Source organism: Podarcis erhardii (genome assembly GCF_964252035.2).
Source record: "Podarcis erhardii genome assembly, chromosome: 15".
NCBI lineage: Eukaryota > Metazoa > Chordata > Lepidosauria > Squamata > Lacertidae > Podarcis > Podarcis erhardii.
In genome coordinates, this window is record NC_138505.1 from 36,900,028 (window position 1) to 36,922,552 (window position 22,525).

The following is a 22,525-nucleotide window of genomic DNA, read 5'->3' on the forward strand; positions in this document are numbered from 1 at the left end:
CACATCGTAAACACTATTTTTGCTCCTTTAACAGAAACACTTATTTAGATTTTGGACCAGTAAATACCCTTTTAAGTGCTTTCAACTATGTGCTCTTTAGCAAACTGTTCACTGCTTTCAAATATACTGTGCTAAAATAAGTAGGAACAGTGGAAACCCAAGTAAAGCAATACTATCCATTTATTAACAGCAACCAACTGTTTCTATACACAATCTAGACAACAGGTACTACAAGCATGGCTACAATTCCCTTCTGTGAGATCAGGTATAAGTACCCCCCCCCCCCGGCAAATGATCAAACAAATCTTACCTTGTAAGAACAATCAAGCCAACCAGTTCTTTAGCACATATTTCCCTGAACCGCTGTTCTCCCACCTGCTCATACATGGAATACATAAAATCCAGAACAGTTTCACTCCTGAGAACTTTGTGGCTCACATCTGTGCACAACATGATACTTGTTTCGTATTGCAGAATGGAAGTTGTAAAACCTGGCCAAATCATCAACCTGCCATACAGACAGAGGACAGAATGTCATATCACAAATTGCCATTCAGTGGCCTCATTTGCAAGAGATGCTTTGTTTGATTAAACCCTGCCCAGTAAGTCAAGTATGGTTTGTTTACAGTTAACAGATCACAATCTGTTTATGTACTGTACTCTGGTTTAACTATGGCATGGTTTTACATAGGAACCAGGCCAACACTTTGAGAATACAACTGGAAATTTTTAGGAGAAGCTTTTCATTTGTAGTTACAATCATGCTTTGTAGAATCTGCCACTCAACAAAAAGAAACACAATTCCAAAGGTCATGAAGTCAAAGATGCTTTCCTTATTTCTGAAATTCTAAATCTTCAAAATTTTATCTGAAAACATATAATCCTCTTTCAAAATAAATGACAAGGCAGGTTGCAACATACAAAACACAATAAAACCTGCCTTTGACAGAATTAAAAACAAATAAAACCTCAGTAGATGCCGGTTTCACCTTGCCAACAAAGGTCCGTATAGTTAAAGCCATGGTTTTCCCAGTAGTGATGTATGGAAGTGAGAGCTGGACCATAAAAAAGGCTGATTGCCGAAGAATTGATGCTTTTGAATTATGGTGCTGGAGGATACTCGAGAGTCCCATGGACTGCAAGAAGATCAAACGCATCCATTCTTAAGGAAATCAGCCCTGAGTGGTCACTGGAAGGACAGATCGTGAAGCTGAGGCTCCAAGACTTTGGCCACCTCATGAGAAGAGAAGACTCCCTGGAAAAGACCCTGATGTTGGGAAAGATTGAGGGCACAAGAAGGGGACGGCAAAGGACGAGATGGTTGGACAGTGTTCTCGAAGCTACCAGCATGAGTCTGACCAAACTGCGGGAGGCAGTGGAAGACAGAAGTGCCTGGCGTGCTCCGGTCCATGGGATCACGAAGAGTCGGAAACGACTAAACAACAACAACAACAGATGCTGGTTGGTTTAAATAAAAATTCAAAGTGCAGAGCAGTTTTCAAAAAGTACATGAAAGAAGGAAGAGACAACTCCTGCTCAACTTCGACTGGCAGGGAGTTCCACAGGGCAGAATCTGCCCCACTGAAGGCACACTAAAAGCCAATCAAACCTCAGAGGCACAAGGAGCCACTCTAAGTGCCAAAGGTGACATATTAAGGGATCAGGTGTTCCTTAAGGAACTTTGGGCCTATGCTGTTTAGGGCTTCGTGAATTAACACAAGCCCTTGAACCAGCCTAAAAGCAAATTGGCAACCAGTGCAGCTCACTCAGCAGTGGACTAAGATGTTGCCAGTAATCTGCTCCTGTAACCAGTTTGCCTGCTGTTTTATTATGCTCTAGCTGTAGCTCTCTGATGAAATACAAAAGCAGCCCCACATAAACCAAATTACAATAGAGCCTTGAAGTTACCCTGCATGGTCAGGCTGTTGAGATCCAGGAATGGCTGCAGCTGGAATACCAGATGCAGCTGGTAAAAAAGCACTCCAGGCCACAAAATTCACTTGGACCTCTAGTGGAAGAGATGGAAACATGGTAAGAAGTACCCTCAGACAGCATACCTGCTGCTTTAAAGGAAGCACACCATCCAGAAGAGGCAATTGACCCAACTCCTGGACATAGTAACCAGCTACCCAGAAAGTCTATCTTTTCAGGACCCAAGCTGTTTAACTGACCCTCAACCAGTCCACCATGGCCTAGATCTAGGCATCTGTCTAGGGCTTGCAAACCTTCTCCTGACACAGATGTAATGAGAAATAGTCTGTTATCTACAGCATACCAATGATAACTTGCTCCAAAACTCCTAATTACCCCTCCTAACAGCCTCATATTGATGTTGAATAGCACTGGGGACAAAATAGTGCTCTGTTGCACCCCACTGCATAAACGCCAGGGCCCCTCAAAGAGACTCTCCCAGTGCAACACTTCATTCCCAACCCTGCAGTTAGGAACAGAGCCACCATAGCAGTGCCACTGATGTCCATCCCACCTATTTTATTTATTGAATTTATATACTGCCCTGCACACAGAGGTCTCAGGGCAGTTCACAGAATAAAATCAAAATACACAATCAAAACGACAACAACTCAATAACCCTCCCAGCCCCCATTTTGAACATAGTCTGTTCAAAAAGGATACCATGGACAGTGGTACTAAAGGCCATTGCCCTTTTCTCAAAGGTCATCCATCAGGGTAACCAAGGTTGATTCAGTCCCAAACTCATGTCTGAACACAAACTGGCAATGATCCAGATACAGTTAATCCCATCCAGGAATGTCTGCAGTTCTTCCACTCAAAAAAACAGAAATGCCCCAATAATCACCATATCCTGAAGGTACACTTGCCTGCTTCCAACAGAGACATGTTCAAACATTTCCATAATTAATTTTCTAAATAGGCTCAAATAGAAAATCCTACGACCCACATACACATCTTTGCAGTCAGCACTGTCTTCTAACTGCTAATAGGAAAAAAATTGAAAGAATACATTCCTTTGGAAATGCATTTCTAAAAAGTAAACATGTAGTCCACCATGTGCAATGGTGACCATTTATCTTTGTTGCAAGTAGACAATAAAAGACAAGTGCACACCTAACTCTAGCCATAGATCCTTGCAAAAGTAACTTCCACCCTTACCAATTATCTCATGCACAACAGTGAAGAGTTCTATCTCAGTGGCTCTTGAGTCACACAGTACTACATGTGCAGATGTTGGACATAAAAGTTCAGAGCTGGAACTGTGTGAAAGCCTCACTGCTTTGAAGCAGGCAGACAAGGAGAAGCTCCTCACTGTAGACCAAGAAGCACAGCAAATGGGAGGAGTAATAACCTACTCCACTTTCAGCAATGGGAGTTATTCAGAAGAGGCTGATGAAAAAGCTGCATTATCTACAGCAGTGTTCCCCAACCTGTGGGATGCAACCTGCAAGTGGGTCATTGGCTTCTTCAGTTAATCCAAAATGATCATTGCCTTTAACTGGTATGATGAATATCTTAGAACTTAGTTTCATTTGCATATTATAATGCTGTATTTATACTGGTAATCTAATATCAGAAAGTCTTAAATCTTAAATTTTAACACTTGGGAACTGCTCTCTGACAGCACATCCAGTGGTGGTTCACAAGATGCTCAGAACTATTTTGAGCAGGTGTGCCAAGTAGCCCCACGGCTTGGGTCCGTGAGTGCCATGCAGCATGAATGGCCCTGGCACCAAAATTTGTGGGTGCCTGGTCCCTTCATGGGGAATTTTGTGGGTACTTGGGCCTCGGAGAGTTGGCACCTATGATTTTAAGCAGCTATTACATCTTGCTTCTAATGTGCAGGCACCAAAGGCATCCCATCCCTCTTACAACAAAAAGTTATGAGTTAAGTGTGAAACCAACAGCTGCCAAAGAACTATGGTCCACAAATCCGCTCCACTTCCCAGTGGGGAGGAGTTGCGGTGGACTGCGTGGCCACCCACTCCCCACCGGGGGCGGGGGACCTTGTCCCCCGTTGCCCAGGGGATCCCGGCCAGAGCCCAGCCAGCCAATCCACTGGCTGGGGGAGCGTGGCCGGGACAGTTTAAATGGAGGAGCGAGCCAGAGGAGTTCCTCTTTGGCTCGCTTCTTCAATCACTCGCCCTCCCTCCCTATTTGCAGGTTAGGCACTGGCCTTGCTATGGACTTCGGTTGGTCGCCTTGGTTGTCTGAGGGGTCCGGTAGGAATTTTTCCACTTGGCAAACTGGCACTGGCCACTTGGTTTTCACCTATCTCGTAGCAATCGTCACAACTTTGTTAGGGTTGCAGTTAGGTATTGTTTGACCTTGTGTGGGGGAGGGGAGGTGTGGCCATCACCTGCCCCTCCATGCTTAAGGGTATTCCATTAAAGGAATCCGGGGGTGTTGATCTTGTCCGAAGCCCGGCTGGGGGCTAGGGGCTTGACATGACCCCGACGGGAACACCAGGGGGAGCTTCAGTTGGTTTGCATCGACAGGGCTCCCCCTACCGGTGGCTTACCCTTTCTGGACTTCCTGCACAGCAGGCAGGAGTCAGATATAGTCAGATCCAATCAATGCCTAAGCCAATACCGCTCACATTCTGTAATTCAATAAAGTTGTGGCCAAAATTTGCCCAATAACATAAACCTAATATCTGTGTCCTTGTGTGAGTTATTTCCCAACGAGGGGGTGGCTGCGGGGTCTCGACACGCAATACATGTGACAATAAATCAATGAGTCACCCAAGGCAATTTGCCAAGGCAACTTGCATTTGTTGGTCACCATACCAAAATGGTTGGGAACCACTGATCTATAGTATATGACCTTATCTACAGAACATAACAAAGCAAAAACAGTTGTTGGTCTATGCTACATATTACTGTGCAAAGTACACTACATAAAATTTAAGTACAGGATACAAAAAAAATACATTATCCAAAATAGGAATGACACACAATAAGCTGTTCAGTAGAGTAAAAATTGGCTGACCTGAAAATCTGTTACGAGAGCACCAAAACATTTAAGCTCTATTTCATTACCTGTGCTTGGGAATACTGATTGGGTCACTTGGATTGTAATAATTTCGTCCAATTTGCTGCAAGTTCATTATTTTCAGTAGCCTGGGGAAAAAAATATTTGGGAGTGGTTAGATAATAACAGTGCCACCAATCCACAACATAGAACCTAAAATATAGGTTCTGCCATGGTTTGGCTAAGGTCTTTCCACAAGTCTCTCTTGAACATTTATAGAAAAGAACACCTCAGTTCTGTTTAAGTGCTTCTTATGTGGCAAGTCAGATTTACAGTGGTACCTCAGGTTACATACGCTTCAGGTTACAGACTCCGCTAACCCAGAAATAGTACCTCAGGTTAAGAACTTTGCTTCAGGATGAGAACAGGAATCGCGCGGTGGTGGCGAGGCAGCAGCGAGAGGCCCCATTAGCTAAAGTGGTGCTTCAGGTTAAGAACCGTTTCAGGTTAAGAACGGACCTCCAGAACGAATTAAGTACTTAATCTGAGGTACCACTGTATATAGATTTTACACAGGCAACAACACTTAGGATCATCCCCACAACCATTTCCTTCCAACCACACTGTTATGGAGAACCTGAAAGGTAGCAACAGCAATAAGTTTTGTTGAGGAGCATGTCACCAATACCAAAAATCCACAAAACATGTGGTTGTCAAGTGTACTACTGCCAGAAAATGGAGAGACAGCTAAAGCAGCCCACTCCCTTCTCACCCTGGAGCACAATGAAGAGCATCTATCCAGGATGTTGCCCTGAAGAAGCTAGCATCAACTGAGCAGGGGTTCTTTCAACACACTGTCACTATAAAGCAAGCAGGATAAAAACTAGGTGATTTTGTATGGCCCTGCCTACAGAAGCAAATAGGAAAAACTCACTCCACTCAGTGGAGGAGAGTATTTCAGAGTAATAAAGCTAGCTGACTTACAGTGCATTAAAAAATCTGGCTCACCACAAACAGAAGACCAATATGAGCTATCAAAATAAACATACTGCTGTCCCATCACTAGTATTACTTTCTTTCACAGGAAATCAACACTGAAAGCCAACCTTCTAAAAATAATGTTGTAAAACTGTAGGCATGTAGGTGAAGTAGATGGCAGCTCATTGGTTAAAGTGATTGTAATCTTCACAGTCTCTCCTTGTCGGGTCTGACTAAACACTTCAGAAACCTGAGAATATTAAGTGACAAGTTAAATATCTTAAGATTTTGCTTTACATCAAGGGGACAACCCTTAAGAGTGGTTGTTGCCAATTTGGTGCCTGTGCCCACAGAGTCCATTCCTGGTACCCACAGGATACTTTCCTCACCCACCTCCCAGCAAAATTAGACCTCAAAGAAGCATTCTATCAGTGTTTGCCTGGTTTTAGTTGACATGTGGTGCTCATAAGTTTCTCTAGTTTGCAAATGTGTTCACAGCATAAACCAATAAAGCACCCAGCAGCAAACAGAATACACATCTCAAGCCATTTGAGCTTGTTGCTATGACCACCCTGAACTTCAGAGCCAAGGTGAAAAGCACACATAGCGTAGAAGATGCAGTGTGACTATTGTGTTAGAAAGTTTAGGCACAATTAGATTTTAAGAACTTTAGAGCCACCATACCTTGTTTTCCAGTTTCTTTGGCAAGAACAAAATTGTCCCATCAAAAGCATGTGTCCGCCCTATTAGGTCCTCGTGCTGAAACAGCAAAGCTGAACGAAGACGCCGGGCTTCCATTTGTGGATTGTAGTCAATGTGGTATTGGAACAAGGCCCATTGTGGACGAGAAGTCAGCCGAAAATGGTTTGTGCTTAATTTTATCAGAGTACCTGAAGCACCTGAAGAAAGGCATCCAGCTGCTATCAGCCATCTCTTGCTAGCAGAGAAGTTAGTAGTCATAGAACAGAACTCCAAGAGCCCCACCGGAATTTAATACAGGCATGGTGAGCCTTGGACTCCCTTTCCTCCCCCTCCCACACTGGCCTTCATTTAGCTTTCTCTGCCAACTTGGAAATTTAAATAGTGGTTTGGGAGTTCAACAGAGCAGCTGCTAAATTAGAAAGGAATACAGCATCCATATTTATTATTGCGTAGTATTTATAATTTACACATTTGTATGCTTTAGAATTGTGTACCTGTTTTAGAGTCTTTAACATGTGCCATTGATTGACGAGTATTTACGCCAAGGTCATGGAAGTCTCTGCGGCGTCCACCTCTTTCTCCCAATGACATTTCTTGAAAACCAGCTGAAATCTGAAGTTCTGCAATTTTGGGAGGAACCATCATGACTTGCACTTGTTTAGGCCCCCCCCCCCCCGAGTATCAGCAAGAAATTTCGGTCAGCTAAATCTTAACACTGCATCTCTTGGCAACCCAGAGTTGATGAAACAACCTTGATGACAGAAAGTGAGGAGGAATTAAAGAACCTTTTAATGAGGGTGAACGAGGAGAGTGCAAAATATGGTTTGAAGTTCAACACCAAAAGATCATGGCCACTGGTCCCATCACCTCCTGGCAAATAGAAGGGGAAGAAATGGAGGCAGTGAAGCAGAGACATCACCTTGCCAACAAAGGTCCGTATAGTTAAAGCTATGGTTTTCCCAGTAGTGATATATGGAAGTGAGAGCTGGACCATAAAGAAGGCTGATCGCCGAAGAATTGATGCTTTTGAATTCTGGTGCTGGAGGAGACTCTTGAGAGTCCCATGGACTGCAAGAAGATCAAACCTATCTATTCTGAAGGAAATCAGCCCTGAGTGCTCACTGGAAGGGCAGATCGTGAAGCTGAGGCTCCAAGACTTTGGCCACCTCACGAGAAGAGAAGACTCCCTGGAAAAGACCCTGATGTTGGGAAAAATGGAGGGCACAAGGAGAAGGGGAAGACAGAGGACGAGATGGTTGGATAGTGTTCTCGAAGCTACCAGGATGAGTTTGACCAAACTGCAGGAGGCAGTGGAAGAGAGGAGTGCCTGGCGTGCTCTGGTCCATGGGGTCACGAAGAGTAGGACACGACTAAACAACAACAAGGTTAGAGATAGCCCACAGTACCAACACTACTTTCAACGCTACCTGAAGCAAAGGGAGAAGTTTTTCAATAAGTGCTTGGGGTAGTACCAGACAATGTTGAAACTGAAGCATAGATATATAAGCACTGCACACAAATGATTATGCGGTTAGGACTGCAAGATTATAATTTTAACTCTTGTATTATATAAATATTGTAAAATAAATAACTTGTTTTATTTCCACATTTCATAAACTCTCAGCAGTAAATCTTCCTTCTCATAGCAAATCCAAACTGGCGGTATCACAGCAGAAAACAGAAAAAGCTAAACACTAACTGAAACTTCTTGAAATCTAATGCTAATCCAAACAGCAACATAATATGGAGAGAACAGGCTCTTTTGAACAACAGTGGTCTTCTTTTTTTTTTTTAAAAAAAAATATATTTTATTAAGGGTTTTCTTGTTTTACAGTGTAAGTGTAATGTCTCGTGTATTTTTTTTTTTTCCGTGTAACATTTTTACAAATCCATTTCATTTGTTGAGGCATTAGGGGGAGAAGAAAAAAGAAAAGAAAAAGAAGAAGAAGAAAGGAGGGTGGAAGGAGGGGAGATGGATGGGGGTGGGGTGGGGTAGCGGTGTTTCTATTATGCTTAATGTATGTAGTTTGGTGTCAGCGTGCTTGTGTTGTTCACATCCTAGGCCAACCCCAACCTCTCTCACCACCAAAGGAACACAAGTGAACAACAGTGGTCTTCTGCTGCACTTACCTTGCGATCTTGGTGCAACAGGTCCTCTTTTTTGCCGCCCACGCCCAATTAGTTCTCCTTCAGCTGGTGGCTCAGCTTCAGGTTGCTGAGCTGCAGTTTGCATATAGGTAGGTGCCTGAACCTAGATAATTCAATAATGATTAGAAAAGAATGCTGGCCATTCACCATGAATATCCAAGGTGAAAGAAACAAAATAAAAAAATTCCTTCCAGTAGCACCTTAAAGACCAACTGAGTTAGTTCTAGGTATGAGCTTTCGTGTGCATGCACACGAAACCTCATACCTAGAACTAACTCAGTTGGTCTTTAAGGTGCTACTGGAAGGAATTTTTTTATTTTGTTTTGACCATGGCAGACCAACACGGCTACCTATCTGTAACAAGGTGAAAGAGGCGTCCATATATGACTCAACTCCTAAAACTGCCCATGACAGGGAGATTTGTGGGTTATAAAAGGTTAGGTGGTTGTTCTAGGTGAAGACGACTCTGCTGAAAGTTCCAGACAGGCCCCAATCTGGAGGTTGACTTGAGTACCAACAGCTGCCTGTGATACTATGGCTTCTGAACAGGCAAGAAGGCTCCTTCCTACTCTTGTGCAGAGGGACTCATGGAGACCCACCCGCTCCAATAATATGGCCAGCAATCTGGACACAAGGAATGAACCTCCTAGAAAACCTTTTGTGAAGGACCTGCAGTGGCCAACAAGCCAGCAGAAACAATGGTATTAAACCCACTCCCCACCAATCCAACCAGTCTACCTCTTCTTCTTTTGCTGTCCCTGAGGGTTGACCTTTGGCCACTAGCAACCATGCCAGACAACAAAAGGGAAGGAAAAACATTGTGGAAGGTATGAGGATGACATACAAAGATCCTTTACAAAAAAAGAGGAAAGCCAGAGAAGGAAGTGTAACTCTGAAAATCTGAGTATCATTTCTTATTAAGCTTATGTCACCTGAGTTATTGAACACCTTATCAAAGCCCACAAATGGAAAATAAAAACACTTGTGTTGACTCTTGGGCACAAAGTCAAAGCTGTGCAAGGCTTCACTGGAATAGTTTCAGTGGGCTATTTTTATTAACCACCCAATGACTTTTAAAGAAGTTTTAAAGAAAACTTAAAGCAATGGAATATAAAACTATGCATGAATCAACACTCCCTACATCTAAATATCCAATCCTTAAGCTTTTAAACACTCACCATAGGTACTCCTACTGTAGGCGTAGCAGTCTCCTGGCCACGGGCCCTTCCCCTTGCTCTGGCTCTGGCTCTACCAGACATGGTCGCTCAAGTAACAAGCTGCAATTATTAAATGAAATGGACACATTTTGATTCCCTCATATTCCAATAAGGTAAAAAAATTATCCACCAGCATTCAAGCTAAAGCCACACACTGGCTCATTCTAATTTCTGGACAACAAATGGAAAAGTCTTTGAGCACTATTAGAAGATGCTCAAAGAATCCTTTAAAAATAAAGGGCAAACTACAGATTAATAGTCTCATACTTTTTCTCCAACACTGAAACCAACACAAAACAAAGGCTGAAGGTTTCAGTGGAGGAAATGCAGAAAGGGCTGCTTAGTCACTTCCCTACATTAGCTTTTTTTCTCATTCAAAAGACCCCCATGGTTTTTTGTCCTATAGGGAAAAAATTGTGTTAACTTGGCCCCTGAATAGTTTGCTGAGCTTACACAATACCATGGTATTTGGAAAAAATGTTCAACTTATATTTTAAGTGCTATGCTAGAAAGCATCTGATATATGTTTAATATTTATCAGTTTTATCAAAACTGTGATGCAATAAATGTGCTCTCACCACTTTTGCATTAAAATAAAAGCATTTCTCTTGTATTTCATTTTGACAGCACACTGTTCAGTTTACTATCCAATTTGTCAGATGTTAAAAAGCACTGAAAAAGCAGCATATGTACGCAGCAATTTGCATTTTGAGTGGACTCCTCTAAGATTAAGTTTATTCTATCCTGTTTGCGTGAATCAGCTTTGGTTTATGCACCCAAATCTTTAAAACATCGTAGCAAATTCTTTTATTAACTTTGTTTTAGGAAAGCGTCACACTGCATGATTCTGGCCAGAATCATGCTGCATTTTATTGAACATTATTAACTAGGGGTTTTGCCCCTGCTCACCAACTCCACTGCTATTCCCTCCACATTAACTCCATTGGACTCTCCCTTCCCACCATGCAACTTCTAAGCTAGCTTTTCACCCACTACACTTCAGATCTTTCATCTTCAATCCCATCCCCATGCTGCCTACTTCCTTTTCACAACCCCCTGTACACTCCATTTCCACCTTCACTTTTTCTATTGCCTTTCTTTTTTCAACTCTCCCCTGCACACCATTCTCATTAACCCTCCTCTGCTATTCCGCAGCCCACTTTGCACACACAAACCATGATTATTATTATTTTTATTTATGCATGCTTTTAAGATGAATAGACTCCTAAGAGCAAGCTTGTCAGTTAGCTCATTCAGTTAGGGAAGGTTATGTTCAGTTGACGGATGTTGCACATACAAGGGTTTTGCTTGTTAATAAAAATATCATCTAAATTACTACACTAAATCGGGAATTTCATGCTAATGGTACCAGGAGTGAAACACATTATGTAAAGGTTCATGTCCTTCCTTTCTCACACAAGGCATCTGAGGAATGGGAGTTTTGAGTAAAACAAGAAGGGAAGCACACAAAGGAAAATGGCTGTTTTAAACAATGGCAGAATTTTGAGTAAAGGTTGCTTTTTTAAAAGAAACATGATTTAACAAAGCAAAATAGCAGCAATGGGTACAACTAGGAAGATAATACGACTGGGCGATATCTGGTTTTCAGCATCGCGATAGATCATCAGCTTAACATCATGATATACTGATATGTCACACTGTCTGTAAAAAGGATGGAGCTATGTAGAAGCATTGGATGGTTTCACGGTTTTCCCCACATTATTACTTTTGCATAGCACACGAACACACAGTGATTCACAATATATTGCCAGGTCAAATTATGAAACCAGTATCACTAAAGGGACTTCAAACTAGTTTTGGACAATATATCACCCAGCCCTAGAAGCTAACACCAAAAAGCTTACACAATTCCTACATAAGGTCCCAGTCCCCCCCCCTTGCTCATTTTACTCAAACCTCTGCCACTGCTGAAAATTGCCACTTGGCGACCTATCAATCCGTGCTTTACTCAAACTTCTGCTGCTGTTTAAAATTGTCATTTTCCTCCGCAATGAAACCAAGCAGGCTGCCAGAGGGACATAATTCTAACATCCTTCTTCTGCCGAGCCCCCAGTAAGCTAGCAATTTCTTATCTAAACTAGCAACTTTTGGAAGCTAATTTAGCAGGCTGTGAGGCTTCAAAGTAAAATTCACTGGAATTTATAGAAACCACTAGATACAGATATGCCTAGCTCTAAGACACTGTGTCCCATGGGGCTTATAAAATTCTATTTTAAGGCTCCCATTATTTAGAATTAAGCCATATATAACTCAAGGAAACTCCCTTTCACGTAGAAATGAGTGCACTTATACCTCTGACGAAAAAGGCTTGGGGTTATCACTGCTTTGGTATGAAGATTGTAACCTTCATTTTACACAAGTTAGATTAAATGGAAACAGCACATGGGGAACCCTACCGCCCCACAAAAGTCCACAAGGGAGATCTTACCCCAACAGCTCACCCTATGCCACACAAAGGAGGTGCTTCCCACAGCTGCCAGCTCACCACACCTCCACTCCCCAAAACCTACCTCACAGGATTGTTGCAAGGATAAAATGGAGAAAAGCAGCACGTACACCACCTTGAGCTCCTTTTGAGAAAAGGGAGAATATAAATTAAACTTTCAGTTAAAATTAACATTAAAAAGTTTACTCCAGACCTGTTACTACCTTTTTCTGGATTTCTGACCTATTTCTTCCTCCTTTCCTACTTTTCTCCTCACTCCACGTTCTCCACTCACCCCCTCTGCTTTCTCTATTCTTATTTTTACATACATTTCCCAACCCCTCTTCAACTGCTGTACCATTCACTCACCAGTTTGAATGCAATATCAGACACAGACACAAGTGCAGCTGTAGAATATTATATTATTATCATATTTAATATCATAAAGTTCTGTTTTTAGGGATAAAGCAACAGCAACAAGTAGTTTCTTTGTTGTGTAGCCAACTACAGTAAAGATATCTCCTCCATGTTTCCCATGCATGGTTTACAACAAATGAGAATCTGTGGAAAACCTGAATTGCCATTTGTTGCACTTCAGCTCTAAAGAGCAGGTTTTCATGGGAAAGTCATGAGCAAGAGAAGTCACACATGGAGCAAAAGGTAAGTGTGGATACACTCTGTAAGAAGTCATCTGTTGAAATCGAAGGACCTACAGTGGTGCCTCGCAAGACGAAAAGAATCCATTCCGCGAGTCTCTTCATCTAGCGGTTTTTTCGTCTTGCGAAGCAAGCCCATTGATGGCTTAGCGGATTAGCACTATTAGCGGCTTATCGGATAAGCAGCTTAGAAAAAAGGGGGGGGGGAGAAGGGGAAAAAACCCACAGGAACTCACAAGACATTTTCGTCTTGCGAAGCAAGCCCATAGGAAATTCGTTTTGCGAAGCACCTCCAAAATGGAAAACTCGTCTAGCGAGTTTTCCATCTTTTTTGGGTGCACCACTGTACGTTAACCATGCCTTATGGTAAGTGTACTGATTTCAATACTCTTACTTTTGAGAGGAGAGATGGTTACTGATGAAACTACTGTGAACTCACAAACTCTCAAGTCAGATGTACAGTATAAACTCAATATAATCTTTTTGTTTTGTCTCTTTGGAATGATCCTAGAAAAGAGTTTGCCAGATATATTATGAAATCCAAACAATATAGTAAATTATATCCCACCCTAGACTTTGAACAAATGGCAGGATATAAACTAAATAAAAATGTGTATTAAATTAATGGGACACAAAGCATCTTCAATATCACAAACACATGCATGGGCTATGCCCAACTAACATCAACTTAAGACTAAACCCACCAAAATTAATGGGTCAAAGTTAAATCCAGAGCAGACGCAATGAAATCAATAAACATGACTAACACTGGATGTACTTCCATGATTGCAGTTTACCTGAGAATAAGTCCCATCAAACTTCTTTTGAGTACACATGTAAATGACTCAAACACACAAAATACACACTGCTGCATATTACTGTGTAATGTTTACATTTAAAAAACCCTACAGTATTATGGAAAAAAAGTTTGCTTGTATTTGTAATGTAAACTCAAGAGTAGATACATGGACATGTATCCAATTTTAATCATACTCAACAGTAGATCTACAGAAACTGATAATCATGACTAATTGTAATAGTACGCCAAACTGAGATCAATGAGAAGCTACAGTGAGGGGGGGAAATATTTGTTCCCCTGCTAAATTTGCCCGTTCGCCCTCTGACGAAGAAATGACCAGTCCATAATTTTAATAGGTTTCTTGTAGCTGTGAGAAACCGAATAACAGGAAAAAGCCCAGAAACTCAGAAGACAAGAGTCAGAGATTGATGTGCATTATAATGAGTGAAATAAGTATTTGATCCCCTATCAACCAGCCAGATGTCAGGCTACCCGGTATTTTCACTGTATGTAACAAGCTGAGATTAGAAGCACCTGCTGTAAGGGAGAGGTGTTTACCTGTAATCCCAGCTCGTTACAAAAGACAGGTACTGTTCTGTTGACAGAAGCAATCAATCCAGCAGATTCCGAAGTAGCCAAGCAGCTTGGTGACGCGACAACAGTTGGTGCAATAATTCGCAAATGGAAGAAACACAAAATAACAGTCAACCTCTGTTGACTGTATCTGAAGAAGTGTGCATGCACACAAAAGCTCATACCAAGAACTAACTTAGTTGGTCTTTAAGGTGCTACTGGAAGGAATTTTTTTATTTTGTTGAGTCAACCTCTGTCAGTCTGGGGCTCCATGCAAGATCTCATCTCGTGGAGTTGCAAAGATCAGAACGGTGATGAAGCAGCCCAGAACCACACGGGGGAAATTTGTCAATGATCTCAGGGCAGCTGGGACCATAATCACCATAAAAACAGTTGGTAACTCACTACTTCATGAAGGACTGAGATCTTCCAGAGCCTGCCAGGTCCCCTTGCTCAAGACAGCACATGTACAGGCCCGTCTGCAATTTGTCAATGCACATCTGAATGACCCAGAGGAGAACTGGGTGAAAGTGTTGTGGTCAGATGAGACCAAAATCGAGCTCTTTGGCATCAACTCAACTCGCCCTGTTTGGAGAAGGAGGAATGCTGCCTACGACCCCAAGAACACCACCCCCACTGTCAAACATGGAGGGGGACATATGCTTTGGGAGTGTTTTTCTGCTAAGGGGACAGGACACCTTCACCGCATCGAAGGGACGATGGACGGGACCATGTATCATCAAATCTTGGGCAAGCACCTCCTTCTCTCAGCCAGGGCATTGAAAATGGGTTGAGGGTGGGTATTCCAGCATGACAATAACCCAAAACACATGGCCAAGGCAACAAAGGAGTGGCTCAAGAAGCACATTAAGGTCCTGGAGTGGCCTAGCCAGTCTCCAGACCTTAATCCCATCAAAAATCTGTGGAGGGAGCTAAAGGTTCGAGTAGTTACACATCAGCCTCAAAATCTTACTGACTTGGAGAGGATCTGCAAAGAGGAGTGGGACAAAATACCTCCTGAGATGTGTGCAAATCTGGTGGCCACCTACAAGAAATGTCTGACCTCTAATTGCCACCAAGGGTTTTGCCACCAAGTACTACCGTAAGTCATCTTTTGCAAAGGGATCAAATACTTATTTCATTCATTATAATGCACATCAATATGACTTTTGTCTTCTGAGTTTCTGGGGTTTTCCCCCGTTACTCTGTTTCTCACAGCTACAATAAACCTACCATTAAAATTATGGACTGGCCATTTCTTCGTCAAAGGGCAAATTTAGCAGGGGATCAAATACTTTCCCCCCTCACTTTAGGAATAACTAATTTAGGTCCAATAATCTAATATGCATCTGGCTCTAACAGAGCTTTCTTTTTTAAAAAGATTATTTAGACCCTAATTTTATATATTAAAGTTTTCCAAGGCAATTTACAAGGGAACCATCCATATATATATATATATATATATACATACATACATACACACACACACACACACATATACATACATACATACACACAAACACAGGTTTTTAAAGGCAACAAATAATGCAGGAACTAAAAAGGGAGGGGGGCAACCCCACCCCACAGCTAATACCTTTTTTCATTAACCTAATGAAACATTAACGAAGTGGAGACACTCTGCACGTGCACAGAGGCACTGCAGGCCTAAGACACCACCATTCCACAACCTGTCTTGGTAATTAAAGGGTTTTAAACAAACAAACCAACAAATCCCAAATAATGTGGGAGCTAAGAAAGCCGTCAACCCACTCATACACACAAAACCCAAAGCAAATACTTTCTTTGTACATGCCCAGAGGCACCGCAGGCCTGAGGCAAGTTATCTGCCTTGATAACTTAAGGGCTTGATGATAACAGAAACAACGGTTTTAAAATCCTGAATGTAATTATTGTTTAAAAATTAATTTAGAGAGAGATTAATTAAAGAGAGCGGGAGCCGTCGACTCCCCCACCCCACATAATACACAACAAAAACTCGAAACAAACACTTGATTTACGAAGGCACTCTGCACATGTGCAGAGGCACTGCAGACCTGAGAACTTGCCTTGGTAATTTGAGGAAGGTCGAACCCCCTCTTTTCACCCCCAGCCCCCTTTTTAACCCCCGCGCCCCCGGCCCCTTTTGTCCCGCCCACCAGCGACCGAGCCCCGGGAGACGTTAGGACGAGCCTTCCAACCGCTCCTAAAAGGCGTTGGTGCGACGGTTAAACGGCCTTTTATAGACCCCGGGGGGGGCACGTGCCCGCTGACCCCGCCCACAACTCTAAAATAAGACACGCCCACACAGAAAGAAGACCGGGGCGACGCCCTAACGGCTCTTTCCACCTTGTGAAGAGAATTCGGGTGGGCCTCACAAAGAAAAGAATATCACTCCGCGTCACGTGACGAACCTCGCCCTTTGAATCCCCGGTACCGTTGGCCCTTTTTCTCACGCGGACCCCCCCCCTCCCATCCTCTTTTTTTATTTTTTAGGTCGTATTCCTCGTCGCAAAAAAAAAAAAAAGAAAGGTAGGAAATAATAACGACGTTATGTTTAGGAATATTTTTTCACCACGCGCGTGTTCTCCGCGGATGAACTCCGTCGACGAATCACTCTCCCTCGCAAAGCTTCGAAAGCGAGGGAGAAGCGCGCCGAGCTCTGATTGGTCCTCGTGACCTCGCAGTCCCTCCCGCTCCTTCTGACAGGCATGTGATGCCGAACGTTTCCGAAGCCGGTCGGTTGCAGCCGGCGGCGGCTCATTGGGAAGCGTACGGTATTTACCCTGCTCTGCGAAAGAACCGAAAGCTACCGAGGAGTCCCGAAAGATACCAAAGCGACCCAGAGTTTTCGGACGCGCTGGAGAGAGAGCCTCAGGTTCGCTGGATTTAGAAGCGATAGCAGCGCTTAATCTTTTTAATTGGACAGTTTTTCCTATTTGTTAATAAAACAAAATGTTCTATTTTCAGCGACCCCAAATAATTAATCAATCAATCACTGTCAGGACTGCAATCTAAAAAGGCATGGCATAAAAGGAAAGTGAGGTGGGGAGGGAGAAGGAAATGTTTGATTTGATTTATTGTATTTCAATGCCGCAGGCAGTGGAAGACAGGAGTGCCTGGCGTGCTCTGGTTCATGGGGTCACGAAGAGTCGGACACGACTAAGCGACATTTCAATGCCGCTTTTCATTCAAACGAATCCCAAAGCGGCTTATAAACAATAATAAAACATAATGGAGCATCACAAATAAAGCAGAAATCATATAAAATAATAAAGCATCAATAAATCAATTAGTCTTTAAAACACTATTAATAAAGAAACAAACGCCAGCATCTGATTCTTAATCATGGCCAGCTTGGACGGGAAACAGGTTTTTTTAATGAAAGAGAGAGAGAAAGAAAACCATCTAGCAAGCCATAGTTCTTGGAAGTGGCTGTGATGCACCTGCTTAATTGCCTGTGCTGGTTGGCAATTGCTAGCAGGTTGGCTTCTGTTTTTAAGTTTGGCACGTGGCTAGGAAGCAATATATGTCTCTCCCACCAGATGGAGCAGTGAATCAAGAAATCAGATAAATTAAAAAGATAATGTAGATTAAGATTACCTCGGCTTTCTAAGCATATGATTAGGTTTGCCTAAGCCAGTGATGGCCAAATTTGGCCCTCCAGCTGTTTTGGGACTACAATTCCCATCATCCCTGACCACTGGTCCTGTTAGCTAGGGATGATGGGAATTGTAGTCCCAAAACATCTGGAGGGCTGAGTTTGGCCATCACTGGCCTAAACAGAAATGTTTTTCGCAGGCACCAAAAAGAGCACAGTGAAGGTCTCTGCTTGATCTCAGCAGGGAGTCCCAAAGTTCAGGCACTGCCACACTAAACGATTGGGTTTTTCACATGTGGGACGAGTATTACGTGGCAGCTGCGGTAAATGATTCACATACATACGGTATTCTGCATATAACCCATGAAAACATAATATAACTATGCCATAGAAAGGAGCAAATGAAAAGAAAACGAGTGATATCAACACTCAAGGAAGTAATTGACCAATTTTAGGGTTGCCATATTTCAAAAAGTAAAAAACCAGGACAGCCTAGTTTGAGGGGGGGTTTTAGGAGGACCCCAAAATTCTTAAGCTTTTTCTTTTTTCGATTGACTTGCCGAACATCCAGGATAAAGCCTTTCAGAAATTCCCCCCAGGCATTAATCCCGGTGATGTCCAGGAAAATCTGGATGTATGGCAACCCTACTGATTTGATGAGAGGAGTCTGGATAGAACAGGTGTTGGTGAAGTTTTTCAATCAAGGGCCCCCATCCCATTTTGGGAAGTTGTCGAAGGGAGTGCACGCCAGTGGAGTAACCTATGGAAATTTGACCTCTGTACTGTAGGCTATCGGAGGGACGCGGGTGGCGCTGTGGGTTAAACCACTGAGCCTAGGGCTTGCTGATCAGAAGGTCGGCGGTTCGAATCCCCACGATGGGGTGAGCTCCTGTTGCTCAGTCCCTGCTCCTGCCAACCTAGCAGTTCGTAAGCACGTCAAAGTGCAAGTAGATAAATAGGTACTGCTCCGGCAGGAAGGTAACCAGCGTTTCCGTGCGCTGCTCTGGTTTGCCAGAAGCGGCTTAGTCATGCTGGCCACATGACCCAGAAGCTGTACGCTGGCTCCCTCGGCCAATAAAGCGAGATGAGCGCCGCAACCCCAGAGTCGGTCACGACTGGACCTAATGGTCAGGGGTCCCTTTACCTTTTTACTGTAGGCTATGAGCATAGCCAGAATTTTTGTTGGGGGGGGACAGGACTTGGTTTGCGGGGGCAGGACTTTTGTTGGGGGGGGGAGCAGAACCGATGTGATTGATCAGTTAAGTATTTCTATTGTTTTACTTGATCTAGGAGGGACAGCTCCATTGGTTACGCCCATGGAGAGGGTGAAAAGCTGGGTAAGTAGGGTGTTTGTTCTGGTACGTTTCCTGAGGGTCAAACAGAGAGGTTTGGATATCCATATTGAGCCCCCAGGCCGGTGGTTGACCATCCCGGGATAGAATCTCATTTCAAAAACCACTTTATCAAAAGCATTTATGTTATAAACTGTGTAATAGGTGCTTTGTTTTTAAAGCACTGTGGCGGTTTTTTTGGAGTTGGTGAAGTGATTGGGGAGGTTAAGAGGGTCAGATGAACCAATGTTTTAACGTGAAGGCATGTAAACACCCAGCCAGTAAATTAGAATGTCCATCGTCATATACAGTGGTACCTCGGATTAAGTACTTAATTCGTTCCGGAGGTCCGTTCTTAACCTGAAACTGTTCTTAACCTGAAGCACCACTTTAGCTAATGGGGCCTCCTGCTGCTGCCACGCCGCTGGAGCACAGTTTCTGTTCTCATCCTGAAGCAAACTTCTTAACCTGAAGCACTATTTCTGGGTTAGCGGAGTCTATAACCTGAAGCGTATGTAACCTGAAGCATATGCAACTGCTTCATGGCTTTTAGAAAGATCTTGTCAGAGGGATCCTGGGGAGACTGGTTTGAATCCCCGGCCCCTGAGAAGATCTCTCTCCCCACTACCATGAAAAGAAAAAGAAGAATATCATTGGCATTTGGGTGTTGCTGTTTGACCATTAAAACCCAATTTTCTTTCTTTGTGCGAGGTTCTGGCCATAACTGCAATCCAGGCAGTTACTGCTGCTGCTATGATCTCTGCCACAGTCTCAATTAGGTGGCCTTTGTCTCAGCCTCAGTCCCCCATCTGCAATATGGGGATAATGATACAGCGGTACCTCAGGTTACATATGCTTCAGGTTACATACGCTTCAGGTTACAGACTCCGCTAACCCAGAAATATTACCTCAGGTTAAGAACTTTGCTTCAGGATGAGAACAGAAATCGTGCTCCGGCGGCGCGGCAGCAGCAGGAGGCCCCATTAGCTAAAGTGGTGCTTCAGGTTAAGAACAGTTTCAGGTTAACTACGGACCTCCGGAACGAATTGAGTACTTAACCTGAGGTACCACTGTACCAGCTAGCCTGCCTTCAAGGGCTGCCAGAAAGATTACTTGGTCGTGCATGTGCACTTTACGGAATGCTTAATAGGAGAAGCATTCTTCCATGTATAAGCTGTGACTGTGCACAGCTTTATTCATGACATGCAAATTTCTCCGTTCTCCAATATGCATTGTTTTCTTATTTGCCTAAATGATGCTGTGTGTTTTTTCTCTCTCTTAAGGATTGTGTTCTTTTATGGATTATTTTCATCTTATCTGGTTGTGTTGTAAACAGCCCTGTGATTTGCCCATTTCTCTATAAATTTATTTTCTTGATGGCTTTTGTATCACAGTCTTCTTACATGTCCATTTTACTACTATGATAGTTTGCCAAGGATTTCATCCAGTTTGTGTTTGGTGGGCTATCTTTTGTGTACATTGGTTTATTGTTGTTATTAATTTTCTTTTGTCATTCTGTTCCATAATGTTTTCAAATGGGTTTGGGTTTTTTTTAAGCATTTTGCTTGCAATTCCTGCATGGTGTGTCTTAACTGGAAGAACTGAGAAAGCTGGTGGCTTTTGCTGCTTGTTCATGTGATATTGTTCAAACCAAGTACAGTGGTACCTCGCAAGATGAAATTAATTCGTTTCGCGAGTTTTTTCATCTTGTGATTTTTTTGTCTTGCGAAGCACGGACTTTGGAAAAGCTTCAAAAATCACCAAAGTCTTCAAAAACCTCAGAAAAGGCTACCACCCCGCATGCTATGAGTTGCTCCTCGAAGTGAATGCACGGTTTTAAGAAAAAGGAAACAAACTTGCAAGACAAAGGAAACAAACTTGCAAGACGTTTTCGTCTTGCGAAGCAAGCCCATAGGGAAATCCATCTTGCGAAGCAACTCAAAAAACGAAAAACTCTTTCGTTTTGCGAGTTTTTCGTCTTACGAGGCATTCGTCTTGCGAGGTACCATTGTACTGTACTTTTAACAGATTATCAGATGAGGATGGTATCCAGATCATCTAAATCCATCCATTTCTGCTTGCTTCTTTCAGTTATTAGGAAGGAGAGAGAAAAATGTTGCGCTGCACACTGAAACTATGCTCAGCTCTCTCCCCAGCATAACTTCAGAAGTGGCACATTCATGCTTGCCTGTGCTCAATCTTACGGACTAGAAACTTGGGTTTAAAAACCAACAAGAAATTGAAAGCTGAGATGATTTGAATGCTGAATTACACACCAAAAGGCACTTGCCTGGGGTTCGTGCAGTGAACTGTGGACTAATTATACACACAGCTCTGGGTATGTGGCAAGACTCCAACTATATCAATAAACACATCACCTGTATCCTGTATGAAAAAGAATTGGCTGGTGCTTTGCTTTGATGTTTGTTTTGCCCCCATGATGCAGCTGGCTGTGTGTATGTGTGCATGGGGAAAGTGGGAGGGGGGGGACTGGTCTGTGCTGCCTCCTGTTGCTTACAATAAGCCATTTCCCATACATGTCATCTCCAAAGCAGAGGGGATAGAGAGGAGGGAAGACCATATGGAAGCAGAACAAAGAAAACAGAACAAAAAAGAAACCGGGGAAACTTTCAAAAAGTCCATTTGATGTGCAAGTATAAACAGGAAAATGATGCCTCGGGACTCGGGAGCCAGGAATTGCACCATCAGACAGCTGTTAGCTTATGTTGTTTAATACCACAGTGAAACCCAGTGCAACTGTGTTTTTTCAGGCTTTCTGGCTTCTTGGGGAGTCCTATACACGTCAACCTGTCTCTCAAGGAACCCCTAAGCAGGGGCGTAGGATGGAGGGGGGTGACAAATATCAAGGAACAATTACTGCCCTACTAGGGCAGTTCATAAAAAACTTTTTTAAAAAAAATGCCTGCTCCAAAGGTCTTATTTTACTACACTAGAGATTATATAGCTATAGATGAAATTTCATACATATCAGTTAACATCTTGACCCTCCTCCACGAAAATAGCTGTTTACTTGCCCGTTTTCCTATGTCGTGAAGGCTGAAATTTCAGTTCTGTGGAGCACTTACTGTTCCCAACCCTAACCCTGCAGAAAGCCATCTAAGTAGACTTC

At 43.0% G+C, this 22,525-nt stretch overlaps 1 protein-coding gene across 3 annotated transcripts in view; it reads right to left on the reverse strand.

Annotated features, from left to right (window-relative positions):
* The window catches only part of PIWIL1 (piwi like RNA-mediated gene silencing 1), a 30,027-nt gene extending 13,490 nt beyond the window's left edge, over positions 1-16,537 (reverse strand). Inside the window, exons 1-9 of one of the 3 annotated variants that reach the window (XM_081842248.1) lie at positions 16,521-16,537; positions 12,524-12,583; positions 9,954-10,052; positions 8,758-8,878; positions 7,122-7,247; positions 6,610-6,824; positions 6,054-6,175; positions 5,016-5,096; positions 311-508 (exon numbers count right to left, since the gene is read on the reverse strand). In XM_081842248.1, coding sequence (XP_081698374.1) covers positions 311-508; positions 5,016-5,096; positions 6,054-6,175; positions 6,610-6,824; positions 7,122-7,247; positions 8,758-8,878; positions 9,954-10,034 — 944 coding nt within the window. In that variant the 5' untranslated portion in view covers positions 10,035-10,052; positions 12,524-12,583; positions 16,521-16,537. Of the gene's footprint in view, positions 1-310; positions 509-5,015; positions 5,097-6,053; positions 6,176-6,609; positions 6,825-7,121; positions 7,248-8,757; positions 8,879-9,953; positions 10,053-12,454; positions 12,584-13,488; positions 13,600-16,520 lie in introns of those variants that run through there. The other 2 variants (XM_081842247.1, XM_081842246.1) reach the window with 2 other exon arrangements.
* Positions 16,538-22,525: the final 5,988 nt, after the last annotated feature.